At 57.3% G+C, this 24,014-nt stretch overlaps 8 protein-coding genes across 8 annotated transcripts; all 8 read left to right on the top strand.

The window, feature by feature from the left end:
• Positions 1–1,578: 1,578 nt before the first annotated feature.
• LINJ_14_1110 (conserved hypothetical protein) lies at positions 1,579–2,202 on the top strand (the record flags this gene model as incomplete). The annotated part of the gene is made up of 1 exon (XM_003392318.1): positions 1,579–2,202. The coding sequence occupies one exon, from the start codon at positions 1,579–1,581 to the stop codon at positions 2,200–2,202; it is 624 nt and encodes a 207-aa protein (XP_003392366.1).
• A 620-nt stretch (positions 2,203–2,822) lies between these two features.
• LINJ_14_1100 (conserved hypothetical protein) lies at positions 2,823–3,365 on the top strand (the record flags this gene model as incomplete). Its single annotated transcript, XM_001464250.1, has 1 exon — positions 2,823–3,365. The coding sequence occupies one exon, from the start codon at positions 2,823–2,825 to the stop codon at positions 3,363–3,365; it is 543 nt and encodes a 180-aa protein (XP_001464287.1).
• A 2,862-nt stretch (positions 3,366–6,227) lies between these two features.
• LINJ_14_1090 (conserved hypothetical protein) lies at positions 6,228–7,745 on the top strand (the record flags this gene model as incomplete). The annotated part of the gene is made up of 1 exon (XM_001464249.1): positions 6,228–7,745. The coding sequence occupies one exon, from the start codon at positions 6,228–6,230 to the stop codon at positions 7,743–7,745; it is 1,518 nt and encodes a 505-aa protein (XP_001464286.1).
• Positions 7,746–8,438: 693 nt separating this feature from the next.
• On the top strand, positions 8,439–9,383 carry LINJ_14_1080 (conserved hypothetical protein; the record flags this gene model as incomplete). The annotated part of the gene is made up of 1 exon (XM_001464248.1): positions 8,439–9,383. One exon carries the CDS (start codon positions 8,439–8,441, stop codon positions 9,381–9,383), a length of 945 nt encoding a protein of 314 aa, XP_001464285.1.
• A 1,447-nt stretch (positions 9,384–10,830) lies between these two features.
• On the top strand, positions 10,831–13,890 carry LINJ_14_1070 (conserved hypothetical protein; the record flags this gene model as incomplete). Its single annotated transcript, XM_001464247.1, has 1 exon — positions 10,831–13,890. One exon carries the CDS (start codon positions 10,831–10,833, stop codon positions 13,888–13,890), a length of 3,060 nt encoding a protein of 1,019 aa, XP_001464284.1.
• A 414-nt stretch (positions 13,891–14,304) lies between these two features.
• Positions 14,305–15,600, top strand: LINJ_14_1060 (conserved hypothetical protein; the record flags this gene model as incomplete). The annotated part of the gene is made up of 1 exon (XM_001464246.1): positions 14,305–15,600. One exon carries the CDS (start codon positions 14,305–14,307, stop codon positions 15,598–15,600), a length of 1,296 nt encoding a protein of 431 aa, XP_001464283.1.
• Positions 15,601–17,717: 2,117 nt separating this feature from the next.
• Positions 17,718–18,848, top strand: LINJ_14_1050 (ADP/ATP mitochondrial carrier-like protein; the record flags this gene model as incomplete). The annotated part of the gene is made up of 1 exon (XM_001464245.1): positions 17,718–18,848. One exon carries the CDS (start codon positions 17,718–17,720, stop codon positions 18,846–18,848), a length of 1,131 nt encoding a protein of 376 aa, XP_001464282.1.
• A 1,907-nt stretch (positions 18,849–20,755) lies between these two features.
• Positions 20,756–22,696, top strand: LINJ_14_1040 (conserved hypothetical protein; the record flags this gene model as incomplete). The annotated part of the gene is made up of 1 exon (XM_001464244.1): positions 20,756–22,696. The coding sequence occupies one exon, from the start codon at positions 20,756–20,758 to the stop codon at positions 22,694–22,696; it is 1,941 nt and encodes a 646-aa protein (XP_001464281.1).
• Positions 22,697–24,014: the final 1,318 nt, after the last annotated feature.

Genomic DNA, 24,014 nt, shown 5'->3' with positions numbered 1-24,014 from the left:
GTGCGGTATTGCTTCGCTCTCGGAAGCATGGATGACGCATCATTGTTAGTAGCAGGATAAAACCGAAGATCACTGCGCTACAATTATAGCGAGGATTCCCCGTGGCAGTTTACCTGGCAAAGACGAGGGCACATATGAGACGGTCTGTGATATCGCAGACGGATGTTCTGCAAGTATAACGAAGCTCGACTCCCTTGAATGGTAGCAACAGATGATGACCGCGCCTTTGCGATAGATGTATTCTGTGTGAGAAGTGCGAGTCCATTCCAGTTTATCAACGTCAGTGCAGACTCGGCAGTCGTATTAACACCCTCCCTCGATCACATGGGGTGTCTGGGGGCAAGCGTGAGCGAGGCGACTTTGAAAATTTGTTCGACACATATCAAGTGATTCAACAGACATGTATACACATATATATACAATAGGTGCATTATCTGTTGGCTTCTGTACCGCATTCGTATACTACCATTGCGGAACCAGGGTCTCATCTGATCAAATCGACATCACGGTGTGCCTGCAGAGCTCCTGCTCCAATCATAGGTGCTCAATGAAGATGAGGCGGATAAACTGTGAAGGGAATGTCATAATCTAGTTTTCGCAGCCCGTGACATCGGTACTAGTGAGCTCCTTTACGTTTTGTACATTGAGTTGAAGGCGACCGTTATGGAACGGAAAGCGGAAGTGAGGGCTGCATATTCACTTGACCGCCCGTGCGTCCCCTGCGATCCTAGTGCAGACTGCATTACTGCAAACACTGCGCGTTAGTTCTGCTCCAGCGCTTTGTTGTGTCTGCCTATGGAGAATGATGAAACTAATGGGGCACGGCCTGTATCTTTGCCCTTGTGGTGACTGAATGCAAGAAGCCCCATAACAACACTTTCTTTTCTTTTTCTTTTTGCTGCTTCCTCCTTTTCAATTCAGAAAAGGCATGTTTCTTTTTTTTTGTTTGTTTCCTAGTATACCTGCGTCTGAGATGATGAGGTTGTCATTTTGTGGTTGCGAGGTAGATGGCCATTTATTTTTTTTTCTCCTTTTTCTCGGTCTGATGAATGACTGGCAAACTGAATGAAAGCCCCCTTTAGCTGCAAGCTTTGCACACTTGCTGTCTGCAGGCCAGCTTTTTATCACCCACTTCTCGCATTTTTTCCAGCGAAGAAAAAAATCGAAAGCAACGCCAAAATGAATGTGCCAAACGCATATGAGTGTGAATATGAATGAGCTAGCATGGCGTACAGTTGCACTTTGCAAAGATCAAGTGCATCTCGCCTAGCGTTTTGGGCATTACCAAGTAGGTACAAGGGCTTTCGCGTACTGTGGTGCTTCTGCTTTGGCGCTGCGTAGTGACTTTTTCCCTCTACTACCCGCTTTCCTGCGTCTGTATCCTGTTTTGCGCTTACGTGCCTTTTCTAAGTGAAAAAGGAAAAACCTTCGACGCCGCTATTGGCTCCAGGAATGCTTTACAGTCATTGACGCGTGTGCTTTTCGCATTCACAAACACCAAAACGCTTGACATTCATCGGTATCGCATGCTGCCTGTTCTGTACACTAATCAACATTCAAACATCGCTTAAAGGAACCATGGAGCTTTATCTTCTCCCAGAAACAGATTCGTTTTCACAGGTGTTTTTACGACCTACGTTTGCTGTGCCTTTTAGTGTTATGACTTCACTAACGCTTGCCGCAAACTACTTTATGGAGAAGTCAACTGTGGAAAGCAGTAGTGCACCAGCAGTTCTCGTTACAGCGACTTTTTGTGTGAACGTCTTCAGCTTTACACTCTTCATAGCCAGCATCACGTTTTCTAACAGCACCCAAATTACGCGTGCCATTGCTCTGGGCCAAAGCCCACCAATGAAGCTGTCTGTACTGCGGTCTTTGCCGTGGCCTCTGTCGGTGGTCTGTGGCGGCCAGGGTGATAGGAAGCTTGTACCGTTTGTTTTGTACTCTCTCATTTTTCCCGGCACGCTGGTAGTTGCGTCACTGCACCTTATCAGCCTTGGCGTAAATGGGCTTGAGAATTCCCTTTTCTGGCAACTTCCGCTGCAGCGATACTTGGCCTGGTCGATGCTGTGGCGCCTCGTCGTCGCTACCGCTGTGTTCACCACCAACTACCTAGCGGCGCACAACCCTACGCAATCCGTACTCATCCCGAGCACGGACACTTACCGCCAGCCCTCCAATGTTGGAAGGAAGCCCGAATAGTTGCTATTTTTTATTACAGCTGGCGACGATGAAATTCTCATTGCTGCTTTGAAAGTGAGCGGCCCCGTTGCTCTTATCTCGTCCTCTTTTTTCCGTAGAGCTGGCCGCTTTACGCTGTGGAAACGGAGTCCATTCGCGTCGTCGGCACTACCTGTCGTACGATCTTCGTATCGGTGTGCGCACTTCTTCTGTGTGCAAATGCGCCATCGTATTGCATAGGTTAAAAAAGAGAACTAAGAGGGCAAAGCGATGCTGCATCGCAAAGGGTGCCACGCACAGTTCGACCGGCTCAGGTGATGACCGCCATCAGCCCACATGTCTTACCGTCGCCCAACTGGTGGCTGTGAAACATATTTAGAACAGCAGCAAACAACACAATCTCACAAAGTGCTCCATCTTTACTCTTTTCGATGTCTTTTCTCGTTCTCTCCGTTGCCCTTTTCTCGACGCGATGGTAAACCCGTGCCTGCTTTACAAACAGTGTTACACACGCTCACGCAGCCCTCTTCCACACCTATATATCAGCCACTTTTCGCTCATAGGTGATCTGCTTTTATAAGCTCCCTAGCACTTTTAGCATTTTCTTTTTTCTTCGCGTTCTATCGACGTGCTGCGCTACCATGGACGCTGCGAACCGCGGTCTTTCCTACCTCTGTTGTGTCGGCGGCTCCTTGAAGCCGTGGGCCGAGGGCCAAGACGAAGGGGATGACAAGTATGAGAGCCTCCAGGGCCCGGGAGGTCGAAACCTCACCGGCTCCGTCAACGACAAACGTATTTGCGTTCCCCAGAAGATCGATCCTAAGACCTTCTTTGCAAATGAGCGCACGTTCTTGAAGTGGCTGTCTATTTCCGTGATGATTGGCCTGATGTCTCTGACACTGTTGAACTTTGGCGATTCCACTAACAACGGTGCGGAGCTAGCTGGCCTGGTGTTGCTCCCAGTCTCAATTGTGTTCATGGTATACTCGCTGTTTATCTTCCGCGATCGCGCCAACAAGATCTATATGCGAGAGCCAATGCGCTACGACGACACACGCGGCCCAACGCTGCTAATACTTGTGCTAGGCTCAGCGCTGGCTTTGGCGACGCTCTTCTCGCTGCAGCGTCAGTACACGCAGACAGTTGTCTCCTCCTTTTCAGAGTCCGCGCGCTTCTCGCAGTAGTAGTGATAGGGGACTAGCCATGGGGGGAGGGTGCAGGGGCTGTAAAACTCTTGGGATGCACTCCATGCTTCGCATTGACCCAGCAACAATCCTAACAAAAAGAAACCAGATGTTTTCCGGTTCTCAGTTTCTTTTTCGTTTTGTTTTCGGAACTTTCAAGTGGTGTAGTGGGGCGCGTGCAACGGTGACTTTTTCTTACTACTGCTGGTCTCTGTTCTCTAACAGGCTTGTATCGACATCTGTGTGTGTGTGTGTGTGTGTGTGTGTGTGTGTGTGTTACTCCGAACCACTTTTCACGGGCAGGAAAGCGGCGTTCATGCAGCTGTGCATAGTGCGGTGGTACTACTCGTAATGCGGAAAGGAAAATTAAACAAGGTGTTGTAAAGCAGAATGTCTTCTCTTGTTGCTCGGAAAGACAACCACCCACAAACTTGCACACGCTCGCGGGAAGGGAGGGAAAAGAAAGGGAAAGGGAAGCGGCCCGGATGCGCGAAGCTGTGGTGCAACGATACCTGAACACCGTGTACGCAGCACGGGAGGAGGAGGTCAGTTGTTGCCGTGGGCGGTATGAGCGAGAACCCCAACAAGCCACGGCAGCCAAAGGTGCACAAGAGTGACGACAAAAATCGAAAGCCGCAGGCATGGGGCCACACACCCTTGCTGTTTTTGTTGTTGTTGTTTCCGCGTTGTCTGCGGTGCCTTCTCTCTGCTCCTCTCCCCCCTTCCTCCTTCCCTCTCTTTCGCGAAACCCTTTTCGCTTAGCTTCTGTGGTGACGTGTAGCCGTGAAGGAGCTCTCTACTGAAATGCAACGTAATAGCATACGCATACGCATACACATCCATGCATGCATACACGTAGAATGACTCTGTGAACGAACTCGAAGAGAAATCTAATGAGGTAAGCAACTGCAAAAGGAATAGGAGGAGGAGGAATGGAAAGCAAGCGTCCGCTGCTGCAAGATCTGTGGTGGCTTCTGTAGCCCCGGTTGCGGCTGCGTCTCCATGTTCTTTTTTTTTTTTCGCTTCTTCAAAGATTATTATGTATGAATGCACTTTATATAATTCGCTGTTGTTGTCTGAGCTCGTCGTTCCAGCAAAGGCGAGGAAAGAGGCAAGCAAGCAAAAGGCAGGCCCGAAAAACAACAACAAAACAATATATCAAATACATCCATACATAAACGATCGGCACACACACACACACACACAAAGGCAGAACTCCCCCCCCCTCTGCACAAGCGTCCACACCAACAGCGCGGCATTACCTGTCGCGCTGAAACATGCCGACTCGATCGCCCTAGTTTCTACACGCTCTTTTTTTTTCTTGTCATTAAAGAAGGCCTGTCTTCCCACTCTTTTCATTTTTTTTTGCTCCCCGTGGGCATGTGGCCATGTGTAGGTGCATATGCTTGAGCGCGTCTTGTTGCTTCTCTGCCGCCGTTTCCTTTTTCCTCCTTTGGTGTCTCTAATGCCACGCTTGCTCACTGTAGAGAGGAAAAAAAAGAATAAACAGCAAACAACTCGCTCTCTGGTGTTTTCATTGTTGTTTACGCGATGGTATAATGCGCTTGCGCGTATGTACCGTGATCGCGCGGGCATACCCGTGTGTGCGCGTGCGGCGTAGGATGGCGGAGGGAGAGCAGAACGAGGGCAACGGGAAACCAGCGTTTTTGTTTGTTTGCGAGGTACGCTACGCTGATGACTCTGGCGAGAGTCAAGACGCATTTTACTCGCGGTAGCTCAGCCTTTAATGTTGGGTTTTGTGTGTCGCACACGTTTGCCCTCTCCCCATCCCCGCTCCGTGTACTGTCACTGAAGCTTCGTGTTGTCCCCCTCCCCCTTCTCCCCCATCGGTGTCTGCTTCTATGATACCGTTGGCGCAGTGGTTGGAGCCTCAACAACGACAAAAAAGAATTGCACACGCGTGGAGGTTTGAGAGCAGGAGACGAGACGTAGCACCCATCACCGCCTTAGCATCCTTCTCTCGCCCTTTTCTGCTCTTCGGTTTCACTCTGTTCGTTTCACAGGTTTGCGCTGCAAGAAGTGCAGCGATGAGCTGAATGCTTTCCTGCGCCGTCTGTAGAGGCTAAACCCTCACCAAAAAAAAGCCGCAGCGGCATCGAAACCAATAAAGAAGCAGGAGAGGTAGAGGCTACGCGAGGCACGAGTGCACATGATGTCATCTTGGCTTTCCGGTGGAAGCGATCGATGCGATCTCGTGGCGGGTGTGCACCCTCCAGGAGGGTGGGCATGACGAAGAAGCACGAAGGAGGGATAGAAAAGGGTATGCGACGATCGGCAGCCTCTGCCCTCAGCGTTCTCCCCTACGTATGGACAGAAGGCTTCAACATGAGGGCAAGGGTGGAGAGGTATATGCGCGCGCTTCTGTGGGATCATACGTCGGCGCAGTCGTAGCACATCGACCTAGTCTTTCTCTTCCCCATAGCTGTCTCCGCTGTCACTCTGACTTGCATGCGCCGATGTCTATGCGAGCATGTTTTTCTCACCAGCGTGTGCAAGCTATCCTTCTCTCGTTCTCCCTTTACCATCTCCTTTTCTTTTTGTGCGTGCGCTCTTACCGTTTCGTTTTATGTTGACCGAGCCAACAATACTGCGGCAACACCCCTCGCTGGTGACAGTGAAACAGAGAGAGGCAGCTGCGCAAAAGACTTGCAGAGCTGCCCCTCTCTCACGCACCATTCTTTTGCTTCTCTTGTGTGCGCGCATGTGCGGGCGTGTGTCCCTGCCAATACGCTCGCCGTAGTGCGGGCCGCAGCACTCCGCGTGCACACACAATCCCTCTCACCCTGCCACAACTCTCCTACTTTCTACCTCCCTTTCCGCGGGCCAAGTTGCAAAAAAACCATGATTGGACTAAAGTCGATGGCGGGGGTGCGTGACGTGGTCCGCGGCGGATCGTGGCCGGCTCGCCTCCTCGACATGTTCACCTCGCGCGCCGCGCAGGAGAGCTTTGAATTTGAGGCCGTCGTCACGGACGCGTGCGCCGCAGCGAATGTGGCAGTGCCGTCCGAGGCACACCTGCCGCACGCGCGCTGGTGGAAAAAGCTGTGTCGTGCCTGCCAGGACAAGACGGGCACCACAAAGCATGGTAGTCAGCTGCTGCGCTCGCGGCTAACCAACGCCTTGGCTCAGAGGCTCGCCGTCGAGGAGGTGTACCGGCTGAATGGTGGCGAAATCGCAAAGGAGCCTGCAGTCGAGAACCCGATCGTGATAATGGGTCTCCCTCGCTCGAACGGCCACATGGCTGCACATGTGCTGGCCCGCTCGGGCCTGTTCCTAACGCCGCGCCAGTGCGACACCTTGTCTCCGTCCCTCCTGCTCGACGTCGAGCGCCGTGACGCGTTTCGCAAGAAGTTCCGCGGCTTTTCGTATCTGCACCCAGACTTCCTGTGCGTTCGGGTGCCGCAGGCGGACCAAGTCGACGATGACCTTACCCTGCATCTCATGACGCCGCAGTCGTACGCGTGGGGCCTGCTTCACGGACTGGATGAGTACCTGCTTGAGTGCCTGGAGGAGGATCAGCTGCCGGTGTACACTGAGGTGCGTCGCGTGATAGAACTACTTCAGTGGTACCGGAAGTGCGGGCACTTCTCCGAGCCTGTGACACGGGAGTTCGATCCTATCGACAATGTGATGGAGCTGCAAGCGTACGGCACAAAGAATGTGTTGCTTCGCCCGCAGTGGCTGCTGTACAGCCCATTCGCCATCCTCAGCCCCGACGCTGTCAACACCGTCTTCCCCAAGATGAAGGCTATTTGGGTGCACCGTGCTCTTAGCCAATGTTTGCCATCCCTGTGCTCTGCGTTGTGTCTACACAACACCCTGTACACGGGCAAACCGCCAAGCGACTCGCAGCTGGCGTCCATGGGGGAGAAGGTTTTGGGCATTTTCGGCTCTGGTACCGCGTACGCGATCGAGTACTACGGAAAGTTTGATCAGCGCCGCATGGCGCACTGGTCGAACCGCGATGTGAAGCGGCATGCGACGCGGGTGGCGACGAAGACCCTCGACTACTTTAGCATCGAACTTGACCGCTATCGCCGCATGCAGATGATCAGCGGGCAGACGGAGTACGTGTCTGTCTCTCGCCCGCTGCACGATGCGCAGATGCCGTATTTCTGCCTGCATGACGGCGTCATCGGCGACGTTTTCCAGGACTACATATACCAGTTCGCTGAGTTCGCGTTTGAGCGGAAGTTTGGCATCACAGTGAAGGAGTACACCCCGCTTGCCGCGCCGGCCGACGCGATGGCGATGCGGGGTATTGCACACGGATCTAGCGAACCTCGCTCCGCGCCGGCACTTGGGGCAGGCCAGCCGATGGTGGGGCACTTCCAACAAGAACGCAGAGGGTTTCGGTGAGACGAGCTGCGAGGCGAAGCGGAGAAAAGCGGCTACTCCACTGGGGCGAAGAGCGTCGCCTCTGCATCTTACTGATCTGTGTGAGGGAGCACTTGAGCTTCCCTTCAGACGGACACTTCCGCGTCCCTCGTGGCTCACAGGTGGTGCGTCCTTTATATGATTGTGTATGTGTCGCGTGTGTGCCGAGCAGCTTCTGGACCCGCAGCTAGCGACCGCAGAGGAAAAAGGAAAACGCCGAAGGACGAATGGATAGCGTGTGCACGGTTTCGCGTACGCGTATGGGCACGAAGAGAGCTTGGCCGAGACGCTCCAATGGTGATGATTTACCAAGCTGTTTCTTTGCCGTGCGGTGGCACTCGCTTGTGCCTGCCTTCTCCGTCTTGTCGCGCACACGTTGGCTGCTCTACCCTCCGCCACTTCGTCTTGCTCTTCCCTTTCCTTTTCCCATCCCACCTAGCCACCACATCTACGCACAAGCGTACAGCATTCCGTAGAAAGATTGCTTCCTTCAGCACACGTGCTCTTCGGGTCTTGCTCGCCCCTCCGCCTTTTCGTGTGGGGTTGCCGAGCTGTGTCTCGTCATCGCCTGCTCCCTGCGCTTCAGGTGCCGAGTCGAGTGTCTCTGACGGCGCTTCGAGACAGAAACGCACTTCTTCATCTAGCAATACCCAAAACGAGAAGCGCTTCAGCATAATGACGGAGGGCCGCCTGGAGACCATTCACAACCTCCGTCCCAAGAACTGGGACAACCGGCGGCACTGGACCAACTGGCATCACCTCTACGACTGCGAACAGGATCACATCACCCGCGAGAGTGCCCCATTCCACGACCTCCGTGCCGGCGGTCAATTTCAATATGAGTACGCAAGCGGCGGTCCGTACGCGGCGCCTATTGAACCGCAACACGTCAACGACCGCAGCGCCGGTGACCGCATGGATTTTGCGCTGGGGCGAGGAACAGACATGGGCGGCATGGGGCACCTGCCGCTCGACACAGATCCTGGCCGTCCTGTGAAGCCGAACAATGTGCCTCGCCAGACGGCCATGTTCACCCGCAAAGACCCTCTGAAGCGCGGCCTCTTCTCCGAGTACCCGTACATGCCGGAAGGTGACGGCGATGGCACGGGGCCGTCACCGCGGACGGGTTTCATGAAGACTGGCGGGCTCTGCGACTACCTTGGCGGCGCTGCCGAGCACATTCCTGACCCGTACAACGACAAGCCGAACCGCGGCCGCATTTGGCACTTCCGCACCGGCCCCGTGAAGCACGACTACCCCGAGTGGATGCCGCAGGGGGAGCCGGAGAGAAAGCCGCGCAAGACCTATGGCCCTTTCCGCGCTGGTAAGCCGGATCACCTGCACATCGGCGGTGACGTGGAGTGGATTCCTGACCCGTACGACAAGGGACCGATTCGAAACCACCGACACCCGTTCCGCACGTGGCACACGCGCACCAAGTGGTCCATGCCAGTGCACGCACCGTGGTCGACTGGCTTGGCAACGTCGGAGGCGCGCAAGGGTGCCGGGCTGGACCTGACAGAGAAAAGCCTGCCGTCCCTTAAGACGTACCGCAGGGCAAACCTCACCCAGACGATCGGCGCGGAAGCGGCGCTTTCGTCGATGCCATCGCGGATGTGAGATGACGGGACGAAGCCAGTGCATAACAGAAGGGAAAGGGCGAGGGGGAGGGACATGGACAGGTTAGGTGATTTGCTCGTGGGAGTTGGCCGACGTGGGAGGTTTATGCAGATGCATTGTCTTGCGGGACACTGATTCAAACCGGCGCCCCCTCCTTTCCCTCTCCTCGGGAGGCGGATCGCGCCACGCCACGGGTGCTCGCGCGTGGGTGTTTGTGCTCGCACTCGTTCCTTGTGTTTGCCTCTTTTCCCTTGTGCTGCTGCTGTTTTGGGTCTTCCTCGATGTTTCCCTCGAGTCTGGCAGCCGACGCGCCCACAGACACACCCAAAACACAAGCACGCGCGAATGCGCAGTGCTGATGTCCATTGTACCCCACTCTGTATGGTGTAGACGTCTGCCTGCCTGTGCGCTGGTGTTCGAGGGGGGTTGTGTGTGTGTGTGTGTGTGCGTGTTCTCGTTTCTCCCTCTATCCATCTTTTCACATGTATCATAGTTCTCTCTGTGTTTTCTGTCGGTTCTGCTGCGCTCCTTGTACTGTCAGCTTCTGCTGCTGTGGCGCTCATGTGTTTTTCGGCCTTTGCCAGCGCCTCCCTCCCCGTTTCCCTGGTGACGATGGCGCCATCGTTGTGTACCTGCGCTGCTTAGCCTGCGGCGGCGTGAACGAATAGAAATCTGGCAAAGAAAAGGCAATGCTTTCGTGCGCGTCGCTTCCAAGGTGAACGACACCTCTCAACACACACACACACACACACACGCAAGGGATAGCAAGAGCGGGCTGATAGACAGGTGTGTGCGTGTATTTTTCTCGTGCCCCTTTGCGCGCATGTAGACTACCTCCCCTCCCCCTTTTTTCGGGGGAGGTGGAGGGGGGCTGCTGCGTCTCTCTGTGTGTGTGTGTCTGTGGATGTGTGGGTGTGTTCGCTGGCACCCGGTGATGAACACAACGTTTCCACCGTGTGCCACCTCCCTCTCTCCAGCTAACGGGACACAGAATATGCTGGGGCATCTCCTTTTGTGGTACAACCCCCCTCCCCGCCCTCCCTCTACACGCACCACTAGCACATGCTGGCTTTCACCTGCTCCATCTGATTACGCCCTTCACTAGCGTGTCTCTCTGTGTCTTGTTCCTTTTCCTTTCCTACTTTTTCTGGCGCATCTGTGCTTGGCGTGCGCCTTCACACGTCTGCGTCCCGCGTGATAGTCGGCGCATTACACCCTTCCCCTTGCAGCGTCTCCATTGCACGGGCGTACACGCAATCGCACGAGGTTCGCTGTACCCAAACGTACACGAGTGGCGCTTGTTGGAGGAGGCCCCCTCCGCACAGTATCGCATGTTCTGTTCTTCCTGCTGTGCAGTGGTGCCATGAGAAGCTCACGGGCAACGTGCTTTTTCTTTGGTGGAACGTCCGACCGTCTTCGCAGTGCACAGAGCATCAGCCGCCGTTGCATGGGTAGCGCGCTGCAATTTCGGCGGCTCCTTCTGCCGTCTTCACAGACAAAGGTGTTTGTGCTCCAGCGCAGTGGCATGCAAAAGAAAGATGTCGTCACCATGGCACTGCGCACCCCGAGGCGGTGGCTGTCGTCTCTGCCACCACCTGCCGCATCGCCGTCACCACCGGCCCTCGCAGGTCACTGGAGTACTGACAGCGAGAGCGATTCAGGCCGAATGCCTGCCACCTCGCACAGTGGTGTACATAGTATCGATGCACACGTGGTAACACAGTTCGTCGCACCAGTGGAGTCAAGCTTGTGGAGAGCGCAGGGCCGTTTCAGTCACCGACGGCGACGACGCCATGGTGCCGCGACGTCGGGAAAGTCGAGCACCGAGTGTATTGAGGCCGCCACGTCACGCAGCGCATCCGGCGCCGATGCTGCACTAGCTGCGAATGACCCCGCTCGTATGCGTCCAGAGCCGCCATGCGCCTCACCGCTGCCACACGTCAGTGCCAGTGATGCGCACTCTGCCATGTCGCCAGTGCAGCAGCGACTGTGCCAGCTCATTGGCACCGGGGCGTGGCGCGAAGCGTTGGAAGTGCTCCGCTGCTACGAGCAAGAAGACCCCACCGCCACCCAACATGCGCAAGCGTCACGGCAAGCTTCGTCCGAAAGTGGCTTGCATATCCGCAGAGCCAGTGCGCTGGCAGCCGCTGAGGACTCTGATGATTGCGCGGTGATTCCTTTCATGTTTGTATCGCTGCAGGAGGTGTCTGTTTGGCTGCTGTTGTGGTGCGGCCACGGCGCGGCTGCGTGGCATGTGTGGCGGCGCACCATGGAGGCTGTCTCGTCGCCGTCATCGCCGCGGTTGGCGCTGCTGCTCGCCCTTTTTACACACGTTGTGGAGCGCGATACGATGCGCACGCGCGACATGCTACTTCTTTTTGAGATGATGAACAGCAGTGCCACCACTCCCCCAAGCGAGGTCGAAATTGGGCAGATGTGCAAGGAGAGCCCTGCGCCGCTCTTGCGCGTATGGCGACATCTTTTCTGGCAATGGTTGTGGTGCTGCAACGAGTGCACCGGCCCGCGCAAGAGTCCGTCACAGGCCCACCGTCGCTGTCTTGTTTCGTTCCTGGAAGGGGCGGTTGAGGAGCTGACGAAGTTCGCGTTCTGGAGTTCTGCGACTCGAGCGGGACAGCATATGGGTGCAATGACAGAGTCAGTGGCGCTGCTTCTGCTAGCGCTCCGTGATGTGCACAGCACATCCGACGAGTGGCAGCGTCTGTTGAAGGAGGAGCTCACCACGGTGTGCGATGGTAAGCAAAAGAAAATGAGCAGCAACAGTCGTCGCAGCGCATCGGCGGCGTGGTGGGAAGGGAGTCAGGAGCATCCACCGCTGCTATCGCCTTCGGCGTGCGCGTCGATGAGCGAGGCCGTCAAATCCATTCTCTTGGGCTCTTCCTCGACGGCGGATGACGTCCGAAGAGATGATGGTGAAAGAGCAGATGAACAAGGTCATATGCGCTTGCGGACGATATTCCGCAATGCAGCGCGTAACTTACAACGTCTTCGCGGCCACTCCAGCTCCGCTGTGCCAGAGGACGGTGGAGGCGCATTAGAAGCGTTCCGCATGTGGCATGAGCGGATTGTGGAGAATGAGGGCCTTGGTGGCATCTGGGAAGCTCTGCGGCTGGCTATGCGTTCGCCACCCGCACAGTCACGCCCTTTCCGCCTGGACCAGCCAACGACACTGGACGACGCAGCTGGCGTTTCACTGAAGCGGCTGCTGCAGCGCATCGACGATGCCACGGCGCAAGGCGACTGGACCACAGCATTGCGGCTCTGCTTGAACCACAGCTTTCCTGAAGGTCTTCCTTGCAGGGAGGGCACGGATAACTCAAGCGTAGACACACAGGACTTGGTGCTCAAAGGGGTGAAGGGCCCTTCTTGCTGTCGCCCGTCAACGTCCACACCCCTGCCGGTGGATCAATTCTCGTTTCTTCACCGACTTGGCAAGGGCCTCGTCGCGTGCGAGGTGGCCCGGCCATCTGGCGCATCGTGGCAGGGTGCCTTGGCTCTGTGGAACTTTGCCCGACAGTATTCGCATCATCGCGTGGCGTGTACATCTCCATCCGACATCGCTGTCGTTTCAGGGGCGAGGTCCGAATTGTTGCACATCGGCCCCCGGCCGCCAGGGCCTGCACCGCCGTTGCTGCCGCTGAGCCGCGCACTTGGACGCATTTTCTTCCTCCTCGCGTCGGCCGGGCGTTGGGCGGAGGCGCTGGCGTGCTTCCACGAGACTCCGGACGCCTACCTCGATGGCTTCGTGGTGTCGCAGGTCGCGTACGCCCTGCGTGACTGTCCATCACAAAGCAGGGCCGTTCTGGACTTGTGGGCCGCGTGGCGGTGCCGCGTAGGCGACGCTGTGGATCCGACAGAGATGATGACGTACAAGCTGTTGAACGCGATGCTGCATACGTCAGTCAAGGCAACTTCCCCAGTGGCCACCTTGTCTTCCACTTCTTATCAGTCACCAGCCATGGTCGCGGCAAAGGTGGCCACTGCGCTGCTCATAGCCGCAGCAGACACGTCTCCTGCCGCGCCTTCCACGCTGGCGACGGATGCGCGACACGCAGCCGTGACCCCTGGTACAGCGGTACCACTAGATTGGTCGCGGAGGCGCTGCACTATTCGCGGCGTCATAGCGGATCGCTGGGTGGGCAGCTGGGCTGACGCACTTCGTGTGGTACTTGCAAGCGGTGATGTTTCTCTGCTAGTTCAAACTGTTCTACGGTGTGCGCCGGCGGTGCATTCACCAAAGTTGTACTCGGACGTGAGGCGAATACTCCAGGAGAGGGGAGTCGTTCTGTCGCCCGCTGAGCGGGCAACCCTGCTGGCGCTGTGGGGCGAAGGGCGAAGGTCGAGGCTCGGCTGCGACAGTGGCGTGAGTGCTGGAAAGGACACCTCTCCAGCTGGGGAGGTTTTGCCGTCGAACGGTGAGGGCGGCGGTGCCCGCCAGCATGTCCTCGACACTGAAGCCTTCCTCGACGAGCTGCTAGGGCTCAACTAAGCTTCTCGTAAGGAGGCGAAAGGCTGAAAAGTAGGGAAGAAAAAGAGCAGGAGATGTGAGCGAGAGCGCACGAAACAACGCGGAGTGGCAGTGGAGACAGCTGCACTCGCACATCCAAGCACGCTCGACTGCTGTGGAAAAGAGGAGTGCTGCACGCACACACATATGCCGATACGCTTCTTCACGCATGCTGCAGTTTTAGCAGCTCTGGCAGCGGCTCGAGTTGCGTTTTGTGTGCCGGTGATATGCTTTTGCGTATCTCCATCCCGCCCTTTCTTTTTTTTTTCTCATGGTGCTCTTTCTCACGGTGCTACGTTGGGGGCACACGATGCGCACGCACACAAACGCGAGTGGCTGTAACAGGCACACAACGGATCACACAGTAACACCAGGTGCACGCACTCATAGCTCCACATGTCCGCAGCGGCGGCTGATTACCCTTTGCGACGACGAGGCGATGTGGAGGACGACTTCGATGAGGAAGAGCACCGTCGGCTGACAGAGTCAAGCATCAACGCTTTTCTGGAGGAGGAGGGCGTGCCGGTGAGCAGCAGCGTCACGGTGGAGGACATCACATCGGCGCTTGTGGCGCTGGGCAACTCGGTAGCAACGGCAGCAGCTAGCTTTGTGGTCAAGGTTGCACTGCTTCGACTGGATTGCTTGGCAGCCGTGGAGGGAGAGCTGCGCAAAGACGTGGCGTGCGCCAGCTCATCGAAAGTGCGTGTCACTGCTGACAAGTCGCCGCCGCGGCGGTCATCACGTGCCAGTGCCTTTGGGTGGCTGCGTCACCTCTACAAGGAGGAGAAGGGCGTATGTGGCTTCTTGCGTGGCGGTCAAGCGGAGTTCGGCTTTGTGCTGGCGTCCTTCGTCGAGGAGGCGCTGCTTTTTGCAGCCATGCGCAGCCTTATGGATCGCCTTGGCTCGCTGTTGCCCAGCCAAGGCAGCCGAGCTGGTGGTGCGGCGGCGTTGTGGTGGGCCGGGCTGTCGCGGACAGTGGCACCCACGTTCGCCATGAGTCTTCTCTCGTGGCCGCTGCGCGCAGTACGGACGACAATACGAGTAAACTACATGGCGGACACGTCCCTGCCTGTCTGCGAACCTTCCCCGCAGCCTGCACAGCAGCGGCGACGGCAGCACCGCTACACGAGCGCCACCGAGGTGTGGGGATGCGTTCTTCACCGGATGGGAGCTCGTAGCCTTCTCTTGAACGGACTCGACGTCGATCTCGCCAGCCGCGCCTTGTCACTTGGACTCGCGTGGACGGTGGTGAAGCCGGCGTCGCGGTGGATGCAGCGATGGGCGATGATGAGCACCTCGAACGCTGGTGGAGCGTCAGCGCCGTTGACGCTAGTGCGTCTTGGGCAGCACCGCCTCTTTGCTTTGGGAGTGCTGCTGGCGGTTGCTGGATCTGTCAACGCGCTGCAGCGTCCGTTTGTCGTTCTTCGACAGCGCATGGCGTTGCTGCCCGTCGCAGATGCGGAAAGTGCCTGCAACGGAGGCGATGACCAGACCAAGACCCCCCCGACCGCGCGCCGCGGATGCCGCTATGCGAATGGATGGGACTGCGCTGTGCAGGTATGGCGCCAAGAAGGCGTCGCTGGCTTGCTCGCTGGGTTGCAGCTCTGCTTGATCACGAGCTCGGTGGTGCCGCTGCTACAGACCCTCGCGGGCTACCCAACCGCCCCATCCTTTTCAGGTGCTGTGGTGTAGAAAGGAGGGATGACCAAGGAAGAAGTAAGGGCGGTGCTGTAGCACCAATATGTGCGCAATACGTGCCACGATTGGCGCGGGCGCCTGCGCTGCTGCTGGATGGCCGGCTTCCCACCTTTCTTGCCCTTCAGTCTTCTACCCTCCCCCTTCCCCTTTGCTCAATCACGGCACGGCGGGCTTGACGTGCTGGCCCTGGCGCCACCAGGGGTGCTTCAGCATTGGCAGGGATGGGGGCTGCACGTCCTCCTCAGAGAAAGTGACGGTTTTCCTTGCTCTTCAACGTGCCCGTACCATCGCGAACACGCCAACAAAGATGCGCGCGCACAACCACAACTCGTCTACCTTGGTTGCGCAACGGCTACGCCAAGGAACCGGACCAACCAACACCGTGTGGCGCCGTTCAGCCCGCTGCAATGCCACGGCATACAGCGCAGGGTGGGCCCTGTATCACGCTCGACATCACGACATCGAAGCTAAAGCCGAAAGACAGCATGTGCAAGCGCGTGCTTGCTGAATCGTCGACACGAATCGTAGTGAGCTCGCACAAACCTGATCATCATCGCAAGTCCCTTCGGCACAGTGCTAGCCCAGACCCGCCCGCTGACACCAAGAACCCGCAGTCGCACCCCAGGCTAGGCGGGGCAGACCTTTGGCATCCCCACGAAGAGTTGGCACTGGGCCCTGAGATGCCGCGATGAGGTGGCTGGCAGCATAAGTGGCCAGCAAGAACACATGCAGGAAAACAAATCCCTATCAAGAGCGCTGCGGAGCTGATGGAGCGGCTTGCTGATCGCCGGTGCACAGCGTGTGAAGCAAGAGCAACGGCCGTATAAAGTGTGCCGCTGGCTTCCCTTTTTCCTTCCCCCTCCCCACGTAGGCACCGACGGTGGCGCGCACTTTTCAGGCTCCAGCCTTTCTCCCGTTCCGTGGCATATGCCACACTTGCGCAGGAGAGCATTGCCACGCCCAAATGTGCAAGTGCACCCCACGTCTTTCAGACCTCTCCTCCATTTCCGACATCCTCCCTCCTCTCGCCACCGCCACCACCACCACGACCCCTCTCCGTCTTGCCCCGCATGCGCACTGGCGCAGCTGCCCCTCACTTCCGCTCTCAAGCTCCGCGCCCTCACTTATCAAAAGCAACAAACCAAAGCCGAGCAAAGGGAAACGCCTGCCGCGTGTCGGCTGCCGCATTTTATGCGCGTTGACCGCCTGGCGCTCTTTCGCTTCGGCCTCTTTGCGTCCTCCCCCTTCTCGCCCTCCCCCACCCCGCCTTCTGCACGCCTCCGCAGGCACACGCGGTCCACCTCTTCGCTCCGTATGATATACGCATTTCCTCGCACGCATCCTTCACAGACTTAAAGGGCTAAACTTTCTTGACTCTCGCTTTTGTTTTTGTATTTCTTCCTGTTCCTCCTTCTGTGGTTTGCTCCGTGCGCGCCATCTCTCTCCTCCCCTCTTCCCCTCCTCCCCCGGTGTCGGCTCCCCTGTGCTCGGCTTTCGTGATCGTCTTCAAGCAACCGTACATCAGCTTGTGCCCGTTTCCCTCTTTTTTTTTTGCGTGTTCAGTGCGGTGCCGCCCAGCAACAATCTCTGTTGCGCGAGTCCCTTTCCCTCTCTCTCTCGACTCACGTTGCTGCTTCTCTCCCTGCCGTCCTCTCGAAGCGTCTCGCCGTTTTGCAGTTCTGCAGCGCTGCCCTCGCCTCGAGCCGCCACCGCACAGTTTTCCGTTTTGTTTTGCTTGCCCTTGCTCCGGTGCTGTCTCCGCTCTTCCCCTTCTTTGAACCATTACGTAGCACCAGCGCCACCCACGTACACACGCTCGTGCGCCTCTCCCCCCTCTCTGTGTATACCGTATATCGTTCTCGACGTACAACGAGCGTTTCTAGTTGATTCCTCACTGCCTCACTTTGGTTTCTTTTTCCCTTCGCATTTCGCAGCGGACACCCCCCACTCGAGGCGAGAGAGGTAGACCGAGTTGGGTGGACCTAATCTTGCGGTGCCCAACACCCCACCACCCTTCCCCATCACAAGCACACATAGTCTTTTGTTTTCCTTTTCTTTCTGCTTTATATCTATTACAACACGCGTGTCGCGAAGTTTAGCGCACGGGAAGCATGCCCGCCCACGCCGCCTCTCCCCCAGCTGCCCACCAGGAGCAGCAGTACCAGGCTTCTCAGACGGGCACAGCAGGTAGCGACACCCCGTATGGCCAGTACGGCGGCGGTCAAGAGTTGCAGCTGACTGCTACGGATATGGCGCTGGACATGCTGATCCGCGCCGTCTTTGATCTTTTACAGCGATCTATGGCGGCCCCGATTGACCGCGTGATGGTGCTGACCGCTGTCGAGGGCGAACTGGTGCGCCAGGGCCGCCTGCCCGCTGGTGGCTTCCATGGCGTTGGACAGCTGTACAGCCGCCTGTGGCGCAAGGAGGGGCTTGGCGGTTTTCTCCGCGGTGTCATGGCAGATGCGGTGCTGACGCTGCCGAGCGGCTTCGTGGACTCGTTCGCCACCAATGCGGTGTTTGCATGCCTGCAGCGGCTGATTCCGGCCCGCATGGCGGATCAGATGAGCACCTCTGTCATCGTGGCGCTGTCGATGGCGGCCACGAGCGCGGCGGTGTGGGTCGCCACCCCGTACAATGCCATCCGCAAAACTATCATGACCAACTACATGGCTGACATTGTCGCTCCAGCCGGTGGTGCTACCGGTGCTGTTTGCGCTGGCGGCGAGGCAGCGGCGGCGAAGAGCGGTGCGAATGGAAGAGCAGATGCAGAGGAGGCTGAGCCGGTCTCGCCGCTGCAGGAGGAGGCGTACCGCTACACAACAGCCACGGAGACAGCTCGCCAAATCTACCGTCGCAAGGGTTGGGGCGGGTTCTACCGCGGCGCCGCCGTCGAGCCGCTGACCGTGTGCACTTACCGTGGTCTGTACCTTATCGCCTCCGTCATGTTGAGTGAGCGCGTACAGATGGCGTACCCGTACGCGGTGGCTCGCGGGTTGGCGATTGTGGCCGACGTACTCACGCAGCCGCTGGAGGTGGTGAGCCGTCGCCTCGTTCTGACGGCTTCAGACGAGAAGGACGAGAGGCGCTACGCCGGCGTTATGGACTGCGCCAGGACGATTGTGCGAGAAGAAGGGGTGACGGCGCTGTGGTCGGGGCTACGCTTCCGGCTCATGGTGAGCGTCGCTAGCATTGCAATACGCACGGTGTTCGTAATGTTTACGGATTCCGCAGACGCTTGATGTGCGTCGGCTGGAAAAGAAAGAATAAGGAAAGGTCATCCCTGACGCTTTCTCTTCTCCTATGCGCGTGCGCGTTGGGCACTGATTGCGCTGCCTTTTTTTTTTAAGAAGATGTTCACGTGCTTCCTGGCGTTTGGCGTGTACAGGCGTGCGCGCGAATGGGCGTAGAATCTCGCGGTACACCGGCCTCGCATTTCTCTGTCGCATGAGCGCCGTCAAGGCCCACTTGGTTGCTGTTCCCGTTGTGTGTGCACGAGTATACACAGATATGTATGCATGTATGTGTGTGTGTATATATCGCTGTTGTTGGTTTCACGCGCACGCTTTTTTTTCGTCCCTTATCTTTGTTTCTTTCGAGCGCCGAGAGCGGCGTGCGCGTGCGCGACGACGGGTCTCCTGCCCCCCTCCCTCCCTCCCGCCTCTCGCCCCTCTCACCCCCTTTTTCATCTCCTCTTGTCGCTCCACTCGCTGGCCCCGTCGCCTCCGCTCCACCTCCAGAAGGGAAGAAACACGATTAAGACATTAACACGTGCCAGCAGATGTGCTTTCTTGAACCAAAACAAAGATGTTTTGACAATCTTCTCGCATCGGTCAGCCCATCTCTTCCCACCACCCCTCCCTCCCAACCAGCTTGCCGCGTGTAAAACAGGAACAGTGCCCATCAATCCCAACTTGGAGGGTCTTCTTCTCTCCGGCGACGGCGGTTTTCGAGTGAAGCGCTGAGTGAATGTACGCTAGCAGACACTAGCGGGCACGTATCCATTCCTGATGCACAGTGTTACCTCCCATATCCCCCTGTCGCCCACAACGCCTGCTTCCTCCTCGGGTCAACCTTTGCCCGGCTGAGTACGACGTCCCACTCCCTTCTCCTCTCTCCTGTACTCTCGGCGCTCGCTCTCATCTTTTTTTTTGTTGTTGCTGCTTGGGGAGAGGGACGCTGCATATCAGTCCGTTGCACACGTCCAGCCTGTTTCGCTTCGTTGTTGTCTCCCCTGCTCTACGATTTACGTCCTTTTCACCCTATTCACTGCTTCCTCAGCACACACACACACACACATATATATATATATATGTATGGCTTAACCGTACATAGTCATACCCCGCCCTCCCCACACGTGTGTGCCCTTTTATCACATTGCACGAGCACCGCTTCCCAAACGCGAGCTTGTCTTTTTTTTTTTGCGTGCGCGGCTCGACGTTAGATGAGTGACAGACCCAACTACTACGCACAGCACCAGCCACAGCAGCAACATCAGTACGTTGTACCTAATCGTGACGGTCGAGTTGACAAGAGCAACACCGATGCCCTGATTGGGGACGTTGGACTGCACCCTCTGCCGCAGCAGCCTGTCGCAACCGGTATACACATGTCCTCGCTCAGGAACACTGAGGCCCTTGCGGCCCGATTGCGGCCGCAGCACGAAGACGGTGCAGCCAGTATCTCCAGCAGCTCCGCTGGGTCGTCTTTTCACCAACTCTCTCACCCCGACGCGAGCGGCGGCAGCCGCTCCGTCTTCGCGGACTTGCGCCGCACCGTCATGTACGGGAAGCCGCACAAAAGCGAGGTGGTGGTGCCCGACCTGCTAGTGGGGAAGAGGGCAGGTACTGCCGGGACCGTCCACTTGGCGCAGTCCGCCGGCAGCAGCTACGAATCCTTCACCCCGTTGCCCTGCCACGGTCCTTGCGGCGCCGACGATGTTAGGTCGAACGCCTCCAAGGGCAGCCACCATGACCTGACCGCGGCTCCGTCTACCTCTAGCTTCAGCGGCGGCTCACAACCGCAGACACCGGAGAACGCAGAGCGCGATCACCACCACACCTCCCGCGCCGAGAACTTCAACGCTTCTTTCTCCTACTCGGACTCCTTCGTGAACCAGACGTACGTCAAGGAGCTACCGCCGCACTTGATGCCGCTGGCGCACGAGATCCACCATCTGAACGAAGAGGACCTCGTGTACATTGCGGACGTCACGCATATAATGGCAAACCGCGACTTGTATTCGCTCCTGCCTTACACAGGCAGCAACTGGTTCCTGCCGTCGATCCGCGAGTGCTGCGAGGGCGAGAAGCACTGGGAGATGCGCTGGTGTTGGAAGGAGGGGCTCATCGTCGCGATCGGCGGCCGCCGGCTGTCGATCCGCGCGCTGAACATCTTCATTCGCGTGTGCTTTGTGGTACTGATATGGTTCCTGCTGTGGAACATGCTCCCCCGCTGGCTCGTGGAGCCGGGCGGCTACGTCTGGGATCCGTTGGTGCTCGTGATCGTATCCGCCATCGTCGGTGGCCTCATATGCCGTATCCTACAGCTACCGCCCCTTGTTGGTGTTCTGTGGGTGGGCATCATGTGGAACAACATCCCGACGCTCAAGTACCTGACGCACGGCATCGTGAAGGAGGTGTTCGACATCTCCTCGAAGATCGGGCTCACGGTGATTCTCGCCCGTGCCGGCTACAAGCTCGCCATCAAGGATATCATTCCGCACTGGAAGCAGACCGCACTGCTGGCAACGATGCCGTTCGTATTCGAGGGGGTCTCGCACAGCCTCATTGCCAACAAGATCTTCGACTACAACAACAACTACAACTGGGCGTTCCTGCAAGGCATGCTGTGCAGCATCGTGTCGCCGGCCGTCGTCGTGCCAGGTAGCTTGTACCTTCAGGACATGGGCTACGGCTGTGGCGTGGGCCCCTTGTCACTTATGCTCTCGGCAGTTGGTATTGAGATCGTAATCGGCGTGTGGTGCACCAACTTCATTATTGGGCTGATATTTTATGATCAGAAGCTGGCCGTTGCAATCGTCCTCGGCCCTGTGCAGTTCCTCGGTGGCATCATCATCGGTATTGGCCTTGGCATTCTTTTCTTCTACGTCGTGGAGCTCATCAAGCAGGAGGCGCACCGACTGCCGAACGGCAAGTACACCCGTGCGCACCTGAACAGCTGCATGGACTTCGCCTTCGTTATCTTTCTCTTCGAGTGCTATGCGATGGTGTTCTTTGGATATAAGATGAACCTCGCCGGAGGCGGTTGTGTCATGTGCGTCTTCTTTTCCGCCACAGTGGCGCACATGTGGTCAAGGACAGGCAAGATGGAGCACGAGGACCACAAGAAGTACGTGGCGACGTGGCTCGCCCTGTCCTGGGATCAGGTGATGATGCCGATCTTGTTTGCCACGATGGGAGCCAAGATCAACGTCAAGGCGATCTTCAACAAAACCTTCTTCCCGAGGGCAATCATCTGCATGGTGTGCAGCACAGCTGTGCGATTTACCGTCACCTTCTTGATTCAGATTGGCAGTGGTATGCCGTGGAAGGAGAAGCTGCTGGTATGCGTGGGGTACCTTGGCAAGGCCTCGGCGCAGGCCTCCATGGGGCCCATCGCAGCGAACTTGGTGGCAGGCATGATTGCAGCACTGCCTCCGGGGAAGGAGCACTCACTCGCCACGATGGCCGAGTTCGCGAACAACGTGCAGCAGATCAGCGCAATGTACGTCATGTTCATGGCGGTTGTGGCGTCGTTAGGCCTCGTGCGAGGCGGTAAAGTGGTCTTGAAGGGCGACCAAACCGCGGAAAAGTCGAGGGAGAAACGCGCCAGCGGAAGCTCGTCAAGTGGGGCCGCTGTCACCGGTGGCATCATCGTAGCGGAGATGGATTCCACCATGGCCGAGAACGCCAGCCGCAACGCCCACTTGCCTGACGGTGCGTCGGCAGACCAGCGCCAGCCGTCGGTGAGCAGCAGCCCCGCCAAAGATCATGGCGCGTTCCTCCCCCTCACCGGCCAGATCGAGGACGAAAGGGTCACGGGCAACTCGGTCGACAGGCGGCGGGAGCACTATTCGAGCATCGCCTAGCATCGCGCGCAGGTCCGCTTATGCGAAACGCAAGTAGGTGTTTTCAAGCGTCCCGCTGTTGAAGCTGAGCACACACGCTGTCTCTCGTGCCCCGCCTGCGTCCCTGTAGCGCGGCCGATGACTCTCCCCTGCTGCTTCCCCGCCACAACTTGCCTCTGGAGCAGCTGCAAGGCGGCGAGTGCACCGACGCCAGCTATCAGCATCTTCGCCCCCCACCCCGCATCAGCAGACGCAGATATCAAAGTGCATGCACACGCTGTGATGATGCATGCGTGTCTTGGCGCATGAGGTGGGGTGGACAACCCAAAACGCAGGCTTCGGCTATGCTTCGTCTCCTTGTCTTCGTTTGCCAGTTTGCTTGTCCTCACTTCTTGGTGCTGCACCCCCTCCTCCGCGCCACTCGCCTGTCTCCATGGGCCTGCTATACACGTGCGTACGTTCGTGTGGCTCACAGTCACACAAACCGCGTATTTGAACATCAGCAAGCCAGCTGCACAGGAGCAAGTCCCCACCCCCACCCCCGCCCCGTCTTCTCCCAACGAGAAGAGGATATGAGGGGCACCCGCCGATCCAGAAGTGCGCTTCCTCTCCCGTTGTCTGCGTCCGTATCAGTGTCTCTCTCGTGCCACCTCCTTCCCCATCCGCTCGTTCGATCCCCCATCCCGTGCACCTATTTCATTCACTCGCTCCTTGCGCGCCCTCATACGCATCGCCCTTTCCCGTGAAGCGAAATGGCAGAAACACAAAGGCGAAGGCAAAGGCAGAAGGGAGAGGAGAGGAGAGGAGGGGAGTGGAAGGGATGGATGTAAAAAGGAAAACGAAAATAGCGAAGAAGGAGCCAGATAACGGATTCATGCGTCGATAAACCCGCCCTCCCCTCCATTCTCCTTCGCCTGCCTTCTGTGTCGCTGCGCATCACCAAAGAAAAAGGGGCGGGGGAAGGGGAGAGAGGGGGAGGAGGAGCAAAACAACGCAAAAAGAAGACACGCTGCCTGTCCTTTTTCATGCGTGTGCGTGTACAGGTATGTGGTATACGCGTATATATTGGTAAGTGTATATATACGTGCATATATATATATATATATGCATGTATGCGTTGCTGTTGGCTGATGTCGTTTCACTTTATCGGGGTTGTCTTCGTTTTTTTTTTCCTGTGTGCGTGTGTGTTTGGGTTCGTCTTTGTGGTTGCGTTGTACCCTGCTTCTCGCTGTCGTTTCTCTCCTGCCCTTTGCCGAGCCGTACATGGAGGACGCGTATCGATGCTCATGCCTCCGTCTATCACTTTCTCTGACTTCATATCCCCCTAGCTGTTTTCTGC

The sequence above is a fragment of the Leishmania infantum genome, chromosome 14 (genome assembly GCF_000002875.2).
Source record: "Leishmania infantum JPCM5 genome chromosome 14".
Lineage (NCBI taxonomy): Eukaryota > Euglenozoa > Kinetoplastea > Trypanosomatida > Trypanosomatidae > Leishmania > Leishmania infantum.
Note: the sequence above shows the minus strand (reverse complement) of the source record. Positions and strands in the feature narration are given on the sequence as shown.